This window comes from Barbus barbus (assembly GCF_936440315.1).
Source record: "Barbus barbus genome assembly, chromosome: 13".
Lineage (NCBI taxonomy): Eukaryota > Metazoa > Chordata > Actinopteri > Cypriniformes > Cyprinidae > Barbus > Barbus barbus.
This window is the reverse complement of record NC_136741.1, coordinates 16,186,690-16,198,981: the sequence shown is the minus strand read 5'-3', so window position 1 is coordinate 16,198,981 and position 12,292 is coordinate 16,186,690. Positions and strand designations below refer to the sequence as shown.

Genomic DNA, 12,292 nt, shown 5'->3' with positions numbered 1-12,292 from the left:
TGTAACATTGTTGTCCCCAATATCTGCAGCTTGACCTTGTTAATGAACCACTGTCTTTGAAATTTTAATGATGGAAGAAACCTGATGCTCAATGTATCCATCGGTCAGTAAAGCCAGAATTGAACCCTTCTTTTCCTCACTCAGAACATTTTTGCATAGTCAATAGTTATTATTTGATTCCAATTGTGTGCCTGTGTTGGAATTCAACAAACACTAGAATGGTGTGACATACATGTGGTCTCTTAATTTTTTCCAGCGCTGTACAGTATTTGCACAGATATGCAGAAGCAATCACAGATGTGCAGCTGGAGACGAGACATACATATGAAATATTACACGTCACAACTTGAGGAATTCAAATGCAGACTGTGAGCATACTCAAGCTGACCTCAGCTCACCTTTGCCAGCTGGAAAAAGTATTTGAATCTCTCTATGCCGACCTGAAAACATGCTTTCTAATATTATCAGGAGACATCACTTTTCTTAACAGTGCACCAGGAATCTGTCAGTGTTGTGCATAGCTTGAAGTCCTAGGCCAGAGCTTACTATTTATACAGTGAAAGTGATGGTGCCATGCGTTAAGAAAAGTTGGCAAGAAAATACTTCATCTGAACAGCCACGCACACACAAAGAATGCACCACAGCATCACAGCATGACTAAACGCCTTGGGTGATGTGTGATGGTGAATTGCGGCGACAGGCTGCCCCAACATTGGCCTCCATGTTTTGACGTTCTCTGAGTGTCTTTGCACGTTATTTACACAGAAAACAGTTTGTGCCCTTTACTTCGCTCTTCCTTTTTCTTCCATACCCTGCAGTCTGCATTTCTCTCAGCCCTCATCCAGCACAGACTGGAGGGCAATAGTATGGAAGCCTGTTTCCCCCTCAGAGGTCCTTGTGGCTTTATTTCTCCCTACCAGACTTAATATCTCATAGCTGAAGTTTTGTGTCTCATAGTGTGACTTTATCCTGCAGTGTCTTTACATCTTTCATTTGTGACTCTTTATCACGCAATACATATTTTTACACCACAATGTGTAAAGATTTTATCTTGCAATTGTGACTGTTTCTCATGATTGCGAATTTGTATATCATAATGTGAGTTTCTCAATTTGCTTGTAACTGAAACATTTCTTGACTATATAGGAAAGTTGCATATTGCAACTTAAAATCTCACCTTTGTTTTTCCACAACTGTGATTTTATATCGTCAAGTGACTATTTCTCACAATGTGATTTTTTATTGCGCAATGTAACTATTTTAAAATTGCTTCTTGTAAATGTGACTTTATCTCATAGTTTGACTTTCTCATAAAGTATCTATATATCTTGCAACTGAAACACTGTTCCCTATCTGTCGGTCACTACGAGTTATGTTGTGACGACATTAGGGGATTCACTTGGGAGCCCCAATCGTTCTCTGGCTTTAAGAGAAAACGCCAATGAATATTGGCTAGTGGATTTTGTATACCTGAGCTACTCCCCGTGCATACGGGTATAAATAGGCGACAGGTGCATCCACTCATCAGGTTTTCCGCTGAGGAGCAGAGAATGTGTCCCTGGCACCCAGCAATGTTTCAAGATTGTGGCATGGGGACATAACTTCTCTGTTCCCTCCATCAGGGAACGAGGGTTACATACGTAACCGAGCCGTTCCCTATCTGTTGGTCACTACGAGTTATGTTGTGACGACATTAAGGGTCCATGGAAAGCGCCACAACCTGAACCCCCGTCACAACCGTATGGCATTGCAAATGTTGACAAGCAAGCATGTGACAGACAAATGCCATGCAAAGGTTGTAAACTTCCCATCGCCCCAGTGCAAATTCGCTGACCTCGGTCCCCGCAGGGACCACAGGTGAGTACATCGCTGCTGGTGATAGCCAAGCCGCTGTTCCTTTCACCACAGAATTTAGAAGGGATTTCGACCTTCAACAAAAGATTGCTTCAAGCCTATTTGTTATTACAGCTTGGCAGTAACGACGGGGAAGCGAGCCTTCCAGAGAAGGGCGCTACGGAGGCCACATCCTGCCCGAAGGGAGGTAACATGTGGAGACACTGATATGAACCCAGCCTGGGGCAGTGCTACATACGAAATGGGACTCTGAGGCAGATCCTACCTAGGAGTAGGGAGGAGAGCTGCCAACAGAGCCAGACAGAGTGCTCTGTCAAAGGGAAGACACGGGTTTACAGAGGGGGAAACCTTACCGTGGAAGAATACACATATGGGATTGCCCGTAGGGAATCAAGCCATATGGACACCTAGCCCAGTGCAGGGGCTGACCAGAGATCTGGGCGAGCTAACACCAGTATTAGGCCTGGTGTCAGACTGCTCCGCCCAGTCTGACTGCCGAGGGTGTTGGAGGAACTCCACCAGGATTCGCCGTCCGGGGAACTCTACTGGAGGAGGAAAAAAGTGCTCACATCCCCGGATGAAGGGGAATGGCGCAGCAAGCGTGACACTGGCCAGCTTTTCCCGCCACTTACCCGTTACCCAACACACGGGAAGAAACTGGCTCAACGCGGAGACTGAAAATCTCACGAAGGTGTTCGTGTCGACTAGCCCGCAGCTCTACAGATGTCTGCCAGAGAGGCGTTGTGCGCCAAGCACAGGAGGAGGCAACACTCTGTGTGGAGTGAGCCCTCATCCCCAGGGGGCATGGCTCACCTTGAGATGGGTACGCCTAGGCGATGGCATCCACTATCCAGTGGGCCAACCTCTGCTTGGAGACAGCCTTCCCTTTCTGCTGACCTTCGTAGCAGACAAGGAGCTGCTCAGAGCTTCTAACGCTCTGGGTGCGGTCCATATATATGTGCAGCGCTCTTATGGGACACAGCCACGTCAAGGCTGGGCCTGCCTCCTCCGAGGGCAGTGCTTGCAGGTTCACCACCTGATCACGGAAGGGTGTGGTGGGAACCTTGGGCACGTATCCAGGCCGGGGTCTCAGGACAATGTGAGAGTAATACGGCCCGAGCACAAGGCACTCTTTGCTCACAGAAATGCTTGGAAATCCCCGACCCTCTTGATGGAAGTGACCTGATGCCCACTTCCCGTAACGGGGCAAGTGTCAGGACCGCTGTCCTAGCAGACAGGAACTTCAGCTCGACTGAAACCAGCAGCTCAAAGGGACCTCTGAAGTCCAGCCAGGATGATATAGAGATCCCAGGAGGGCACCAAGAGTGGCCTAGGAGGATTTAACCTTCTGGCACCCCTCAGGAACCTGACGATGAGATTGTGCTTTCCCAGGGACCGGCCGTCCACTGCAACGTGATGTGCTGCGATAGCAGCCACATACTCTTTCAAGGTGGATGTTGACAGCCTACGCTCCAACCTTTCCTGCAGGAAAGAAAGCCCTACTCCAGTCGTGCATCTTCAGGGGTCTTCTCAGCCGAACCACTGCAAGGCTAGTAGCAATGCCAGCAACTTGAGCCAGGTGATGTGCTAAAGCAGTCGAGGCCCTATCCAGAACTCCGAGGCTGCCTGCCCGTTGCATGTAGCTCACCAGCCCGCACTGGAGGCATCCATCGTGACAACGGCATGCCGAAACACTTGTTCTAAGAGTACCTCGACCCGTAGAAAGACAAGGTCCGTCCAGGGGCTGAATGAGCGGCAACACGTTGGCGTGATGGTCACACGAACTGTACCGCGGTGACATGCCCATCTCGGGACTGGGGAGTGTAACCTGTGCTGAAGTGGTTCCATATGAAGCAATCTGAGTGGCGAGACTGCAGCTGAGGATGCCATATGCCCCAGGAGACTCTGAAAGCGTTTCAGTGGTACCACCATCCTGCCTCTGAAGGAACTCAGGCAGGTCAGCATGGACTGGGCACGCTTGTTGGTGAGACGCACCACCACACTCACTGAGTCAAACTCCATAACGAGAAAAGAGTTTCTCTGCACGGGGGAGAGCTTGCTCTTTTCCCAGTTGACCCGAAGCCCCAAATGGCTGAGGTGCCGGAGCACCAGGTCCCTGTGATCGCACAACTGTTCTCGCGTGCGGGCCATGCTCGAGACAGTTGAGGATCCTGATGCCCACTTCCCGTAACGGGGCAAGTGCGCCCTCCGTGACTTTTGCAAACGCACGAGGGGACAGGGAGAGCCCAAAGGGAGGACCCTGTACAGCCATGCCCGACCCTCAAATGAGTGTTCTGATACATCCCCGCCGAACTCCCCAGGTCCCTGTGGGGACTGGCCAGAGATGCGTGGAGAATCTCTTGGCTACTGGCAAGAGGGGGCTTCATAGGCGAGAGTGAGGAGACAGTGCATCGCACACTGTCAGCCCGCAAGCCTGATAATCCAGAGGAAAGGGAAATGGCTCTTTCTTGGACAATGTGGTATGTGAGCCAGCGGCGGAACAGAATGAAATGATTCTCCCCCTGCCCTCCTTCTCTTGACTTTAGGTTGCGATGTGTTGGCTTGGTTAAGATCTTCAAACAGAGGAATGTGTTGATAGTGGCAGAGTATTAACACTTCTCGGGAGAAAAAAAACATATGAAATGGTCACTTTAGCCATCACTGCCTATTCAATTGAAATTGGAAAATTATTTTAATAGAATTGCAAGAATGACACATTCCATCTCTGAAAATACTTCAAGTCTCCATAAAATCACCTCTCCAGTGCTGTCTTTTCTTCAACGATGCTTCTTTAGGGCTCAGTTGACTCAGCCATTACATCACATCTTTCGGTGAAACCAGGGACCCGCAAAATCAGGCCTTCAAAGCAAGCGCACCACTGGGGGCGATTCATTTGAAAGCTAACGATGACAGAAAACTCAGAGCGCATTAAAAGACCAAGACAACAATACCGACCTACATTGAAATGTTATGTAAATCTGACCCAACAACTGTTTTATTTAAAGGAGCAAAACTTAGCAGGGACAGATTGTGTATAATCGTGACTCGTTACTGAGCTTTCGCGCTCTTCCCACATCCTGAGTTTTAGAAGCAGGCATTCAGAAATGCTTTAGCCGGCTCCTGGAGGGACCCTCCTGGCTTATTCTCTTATATGCACTCATACAAACATGCTTACACAAACACACAGATTAGCAGCCACATCATGTTAGCCAGAGGGACACACACTCATCAATTTGTTTGTAAACAGCAGATTAGCATGCGGTAAAACCAAGTAGTACACTGGGTCCCTGAAGCGAACACACAGGTGCAAAGATATGCACACATACACATATAGATTTATAAAGCTCAGTTTTGTTGTTTCTCTCTCTTCAATATCACAATAAGGATACATTTGTTTGCCCAATTTTGTTCCATAACAACCTTATCTTTTCTTCCTAAATCACATGCTTAGATGAGAGACTATGGATATATAAATGCAAATAATTTATAGAATAGAGAGATTAGGTCAAAACTGTTGCATTGTGACCCCAATCCCAAAGAGATAATGCCATAATATTATTTGAAAAAGGTTGTGGCGTAAAGTGGTCTCCAATAATACCCTCAAATTTCTGCCAGCAATAAAATACAAACATGCAATATCGCCCTGTTTTGTACTATTTGTTTCTTTTAAACTATTATTAATTTTCTGCATTCCTCTGGGATCACTTTCAACTCCAATATTGTGGATGTGCTGCTCCAATTACAATAAAAAATTGTGTGTGGCTTATTGCCGGTTCCTGGAACGCAGGATGACAAATTGAAAGGATTAAATCAAGCAGGGACTCAGAGGGCCCAAGAAAATGGTCTTTTCTTTTGAGTCTCTTAAATTATTTTAACAACTCCATCAGCCTCATAACCCACATTATATCTCACTGATTTCACTGATTAAAGTGCAACAAAAGACGAAAAGTGCTGTCAGACAGTAGCATTTTGAGCTCATCTAAATTGTGATTCTGTGCAGATTGTATTTTAAATACCACCCAAAAACAGCTAAGCATGTGCTGAATGTACCACTGATATCAGCAAGTAGCATGATAAATGAATTCTCCTCTAGGTTGAGCAAAGGGTGCAATGGAAATATGTCTCCGTTACCTGGGAAACCTGCCAAATGCTGCAAAGAGCTGAAATATGAATTAACAGCAGCATTAGGAAGGAAAAAAAAAATAACTGACAAACAGAAAAAAAGCAAATAATCACTATAGAGTTTTTCCAAAAGGTTTATTAATTATAGAGGAAGTTGTAATCAAAAACAACAGAGTGTAAAAACAGAACCCAAGTATATACTTAGAATGTCACTAGGGCACAAATTAGATTGTTTTATGCAATAATTTCTTCACGGAAAAAAAAAAGTATATAATCAAAGTGCCCTATATATATATGACAATTCAAATATACCACATATTTCAAGGCACTTGAATGCCAGTATTCTGCATCTGCCGCAACAACAATTTCATATAATCATCAGGTTATTGCTACTGTAACGATCACAAATGGGGAAACTTAGTACAAAGTGTTTTAAATTGCATCCTGATCAAATACTTGAACAGAACAAATCAATTTGAACAACTCAAATGAGCAAAAATGCTTAACAGATGAAGCAAATCTATAAGCAATTTGAATAAAAAGAACTTGAGATGGGTTTGGGGAATAAGCAGTGAAGCAAAAGAGAGAAAGGACGACCTAAATGTGCCAACTAACACAGCAATAATTCTCTTTCCAATAACACTTAATGTTTTTAAAGACATAATACAATGAAATATCTAATTAAGTATTACAATATTTGGTCTTTCTATATAAAACCTGGAAATAAAGATTGGTTCAAGTTGCGAACATGCTTAGTCTCTAGGTAGTGTGAATAGAAAAAAGAAACAGAGAGAAAAAAACAACAACACAATAACAAAAACAGAACAGACCATTCAAACACGTAACATCAGCCACAAGCACAGCTGTGTTTGTGTTCAAACAACACCACCTCAGTTTCACACAAAAGGCACATATAGAAAAGGTAAGAGAGGTACAGATTGAAGCACTGAAGCACTAATGAAGCTCTCATGGCTTAAAGCTACAAGCGCATTTCATTTTACACACTGAAAATCCACAAACTGCCATAATAAATCAAGAGGTGCTCGTAACTGTGTATTTATATCCGGTTTGCATATATATCATGACTTTCATATCTGAATTTACACTTCAACCAGAGGGGAAGTTCCCTGGGGCATCACTGCAGCACACTGATATGACTGGAAATTTCCTCAGGTGTTAACTCTCTAAACCTCGAAATTTATAATGGCACTCTGTAGATATGTATACATAATTTCAGATTTTCCCAGAATGTTTGCACTGTAGCTTTAAGAACAGCTTGAACACTTTCTCGTTGAATAAAAAAAAAAATGTCTGCATATCCTTCTTAGTAAAGTGTCAATGCAACAACAAAGAAGAAATTTGCATAATGATATCGCCCATGTACAAAATGACAAAAGAAAAATTATTTTTCCTATTTTTAGTAATACTTATCTCTATCTTACGTAACTAATACTACAATAAATTCACAATTTGAGGATATTTAAAATATTGCTCACCAGGCTGTCTCTCATCAGCCCTTAAAGTTTTAGATCAAATTAGATAAAATAAACATTTCCAACATCCTTTCAGCCCTGATTGTCACACATTTGATCACTAATCTGACAGTTTTTCCTCTGAGAATTTTAATTTAATACCAAACGATTCTCAATCTGCCGTGACATTATTGCGCAATTCACTGTGCATATCTAAATACATACATTTTATCCTTAGACCTTTTCACCATTTTCACTCATGATATACAAATAAATGAGATAACTGAGCACAATTTGAAGAAAAAAAAAACAAACAAAAAAAAAACCCACCAAACCACAAAAAAGGTCCAAGCGCAGAATATTTCTTGCTAAATTCACTTGAATTGAAGCGGTACACTAAGGAAGAAACAGGAAACCGTACTGAATGAACCACAAAATATTTAAGCTTCTGAGCTACTGAAGGTCATTCACAGTCCTTAAAGGATAAAATACTTTTCCCATTAGATTTCATAAGCATACAATAATATACATACACGCTGTCCCAGAGAAAGTAAATGTAGCTCTTTGGTAACTTTCATTACCTGTACCGTATGTTCACAATAACATACTGATGAAGCAGGTGTGATGCACGAGTCAAGGTGAAGGGGTCCTGGTCTTTCTATACTGACTTGAGTACCTTAGCAAACATGAAACCTACAATTTCACAGCCACCATAAGAAGATAAAAATATGTTTAACAAGCTTTAATGATGCGTAATGAAAACTTCCAATTATTTTTGTATCTGCGTTATTTGATAAAGTCATTGCAGAGAATGTATACTTGTATGACTTCATGTGTAACTAGTAGCTCTATGTGAAAGTTGGGATGGATTGTGACAATACACTGCAGAGATTAAAAATAAAATGAAAGCTGTAGGTTGGATACATACTGGAATGCATAGTGATCGGACAGCATGGTCCCTTTTTAGAGGTAGATTCTATGATGTTCTATGAGGGTTTTCTTAACGTCCCATTCTCAATTGAACAGCTCTGTGAACATCAGTTAGAACCTAACAGTCTTGCTCTAATAGGCCTACTTCGTTTAGGTGTTTACAAGCAGATGTAGCGGGCCCTGGTGAATAAATATCTGCTAATAAAAATGATTGGACAGAATAAATGAGTGCAATTTTAATACAAGGCACAGTGTGTGGCGGTGCATGAGCGACAAGATAAGTCGTGGCCCCTTAAATGGAATGACAGCTTTATGCGTACATGTGCATTTGTCTGAGCATAAATATTTGTGTGCAGTGATGTGACAGGATATGGTGTTTCTCAGGATTTGATGAACGCAGGGATACTAGGCACCTGCATGTAGATATGTATGTTACTCAGAGGTCGGTCGTGGCCTTGGCAGTGAGAGCCTGGATTCGACTGGTGTTGCAGTCTTTGCAGAGAACATGGCCATCCAGAGGGTAGCAACCCTGGTTGTCTCCCTCAGAGAGAAGACAGCCACAATCCTATAGTGAGCGCACACACACACAAAATAGTTATGAAAAAGGACAAAAATGTCAGTACGAAACTTCTATTTCCAAAGACATTTAGAAATTTTTAGCCAACTACCCAAGGCCTTTCACTCACCTCACAGCGATAACACTGCACATGGAAGTCACGGTCTAAAGCCACAATACGCACAGTCTCTTCCTGGCCAGGTGCTGGCATTATGGGCTCTATACACACAGAGCAACGAGGGGCAAATTTCCTTGAAAAGGGGAAGGAAAAACAGTCAAAGACAGATCAAAACAAAAAACTAAAGTCTAAATGAAAATTTTCTCATTAATTACTTACCCCCATGTCGTTCCAAACCCGTAAAAGCTTCGTTTGTCCTCGGAACACAATTTAAGATATTTTGGATGAAAACCGGGAGGCTTGTGACTGTCCCATTGACTGCATAGTAAATTGCACTATCAAGGACAAGGTCCATAAAAGTATGAAAAGCGTCGTCAGAAGAGTCCATCTGCCATCAGTGGTTCAATCTGAATTTAATGAAGCGACGAGAACAGTTGTTCTGCGCAAAGACAACAAAAAAACGATTTTATTCAACACGTCTCCTCTGTGTCAGCGTAGCGCCATTTTGGAGAATATCCACTGAATGCAAGCAGTGTATGCTGTTCTGTGTCAGCCACACCCACAAGAATACATCATCTACTTTGCTTACGCTTTGAATTGAATGAAAACTGCGCATCCATGTGGCGCGGCTGACACACTGCTTGCATTCAGTGGATATTCTCCAAAATGGCGCTACGCTGACACAGAGGAGACGTGTTAAATAAAATCGTTTTTTTTGTTGTCTTTGCGCAGAAAAACTGTTCTCGTCGCTTCATTAAATTCAGATTGAACCACTGATGGCAGATGGACTCTTCTGACGACACTTTTCATACTTTTATGGACCTTGTCCTTGACAGTGCAATTTACTATGCAGTCAATGGGACAGTCACAAGCCTCCCGGTTTTCATCCAAAATATCTTAAATTGTGTCCCGAGGACTAACAAAGCTTTTATGGGTTTGGAACGACATGGAGGTAAGTAATTAATGAGAAAATTTTCATTTTGGTGTGGAGTATCCCTTTAAATTAATTAAAGTGAGAGTAAAGACATTTATAATGTTACTAAAATCATGCTAATATGCTGGTTTGGTGCTCAAAAAATAAATAAATAAATATATATATTTTTTGAGCACCAAACCAGCATATTAGCATAATTTCTGAAGGATCATGTGACATTAAAGACTGGAGTAATGCCTGCTGAAAATCTAGCTTTGCCAACATAGGAACAAATTACATTTTAAAATATATTAATATAGAAAACTGTCATTTTAAATTATAATAATTAACAATATTATTGTTTTACTGTATTTTTTCTTTTAAAAAATGCAGTGTTATGAGCATACAAGAATTTGAAAATATAAACATTAACATTAAAATAATAATAATAAAAAAATAGAATCCTACCAACCCAAACTTTTGAACGGTAGTGTAGTTAAATATTATTATTATTATTATATTTTTTGTGAACATCCTTTCAAAACAAAATATTGCAGCTCTATTCCATTTACACTTTTGAAAGTGGTGAAAGCCATCAATAAGCTAATTTTACTACACAGTGGAATTTATTTCAAAGACACAAATGTTTTAGAAAGCTCCACAATAACTACATTTGTTCGTTCAGCAGTTTGAGAACATATGACAGGAACAGAGAGAGAAGAGGCAAGTATGTGTACACAAAGCATAACAGTCAGGTGATTCACTTCTTCATTGGGTTTTACCAACAAACAGCAAAAAGGGGGAAGTTCAGCAGATGGTGGCCTAATTATACCACAATAGTAACAGTGAGTACAATCCCGGTACAGCCCAACTGTTCCTCGACACAATGGCATTTCTGTTGTGATCACATTCTCACAATCCTATATTCCTTCTGAAACCTTTCAATTCCTTAATACATACAAAAAAAGCTGAACAGGTTACTTAAAAGTAATATTACCTGTAAATAAGATTGTTATGAATGTGATGATAGAAACATAAATAGCTTTCAAAAGTTAATGTAATTGAGATTAAGATAACAACATGTTTTGTACATATATTTACATGTGTTCTGCATGTAGTATATGGAAATATGAAGCATATATGTGTGCCTGGTCATACTTGTGGAAGTCTTCGATGCAGTGGATGTGGTTGGAGGCGTCCACAGTAAAGGGAATGCCGTCCAGACTGCGATGGCAGACCACACAGGTGAAGCACTGAGGATGATAGGCCTTCCCAGTCGCCCGTAGGATACGCTCCATTATGGGCTTACTACATATGTTGCAGGTCTCCAGGGTGTTCTAAAATTAAACACAGAGAAACAAAGATCTTTACAAGCTCAGCCAAAGCAAACTGGAGAAAAAAGGCAACAGATTTATATCAGCACAAAATTCAATCTGAGAGTCATGGCTTGGCAGTCGGAATAACCTTCGACCTTAAACAAAAGTAAAGATATGCTTGATTTACAATGATAAGAAATCCACATAAAAACAAACTTTTCCATGTCAACTTTCTTTACTTTTTCTTTGAAAAACCATCTCACAAACTCAAACACTCAAAAAACAAGCATACACGCACGCACACACACACACACACACAGAGAAATAGAGAGAGAGAGAGAGAGAGAGAGAGAGAGAGAGAGAGAGAGAGAGAGAGAGAGAGAGAGAGAGAGAGCTTCAAGGCATAGTTCACCCAAAAAATTTAAGTTCTGTCATAATTTACTCACTCACATGTCATTTCAAACCCATTTGTCTTAGATTCTACCAAAGAACATATTTAGCAGAATGTCCAAACTGTTTTTTCCATTGCTTTTCCTAACTCTTTAATGGCTATTAAAAGGTTAGTTCACCCAAAAGATTTATTGTCATCAATCACTCACCCCATGTCATTCCAAACCCATAAGACTTCAATTTATCTTTGAAGCACAAATAAAGATATTTTTAATGAAACCTGAAAGATTTCTGTCATATGTTGCATGTTCTGTCATATGTACTGTATGCTGATCCATGTTTATATGTGAATAAAGAAAGAAAGTTCATCACATAGTGTCTCTTCAGAAGACATATTACAATTTTACAACTGCTTTACAATTAGGATTACTTTTATAAATGTCTTCATTAACTTTTTGAAGCCTGAAAGTTTTGGTGTAATGGACGGACAGACATCTGTCATCTTCATTTGTGTTTGGAAGATGAATGAAAGTCTTATGGCGTTGGAACGATATGAGGGTGAGTAAATTCAAATCTTTGGGTGAACTAAGCTTTTAACTTTCGTTGTATGGAAAACAGCTT

General features: G+C 41.3%; 1 protein-coding gene across 4 annotated transcripts in view; it reads right to left on the bottom strand.

The window, feature by feature from the left end:
- Window positions 1-12,292, bottom strand: part of lpp (LIM domain containing preferred translocation partner in lipoma) — a 232,146-nt gene that overhangs the window by 21,660 nt on the left and 198,194 nt on the right. For 2 of the 4 annotated variants that reach the window (XM_079431836.1, XM_079431837.1), the window contains exons 9-11: window positions 11,124-11,302; window positions 9,065-9,185; window positions 8,792-8,943 (exon numbers count right to left, since the gene is read on the bottom strand). In XM_079431836.1, coding sequence (XP_079287962.1) covers window positions 8,815-8,943; window positions 9,065-9,185; window positions 11,124-11,302 — 429 coding nt within the window. In that variant the 3' untranslated portion in view covers window positions 8,792-8,814. Of the gene's footprint in view, window positions 1-6,094; window positions 8,944-9,064; window positions 9,186-11,123; window positions 11,303-12,292 lie in introns of those variants that run through there. The other 2 variants (XM_079431834.1, XM_079431835.1) reach the window with 1 other exon arrangement.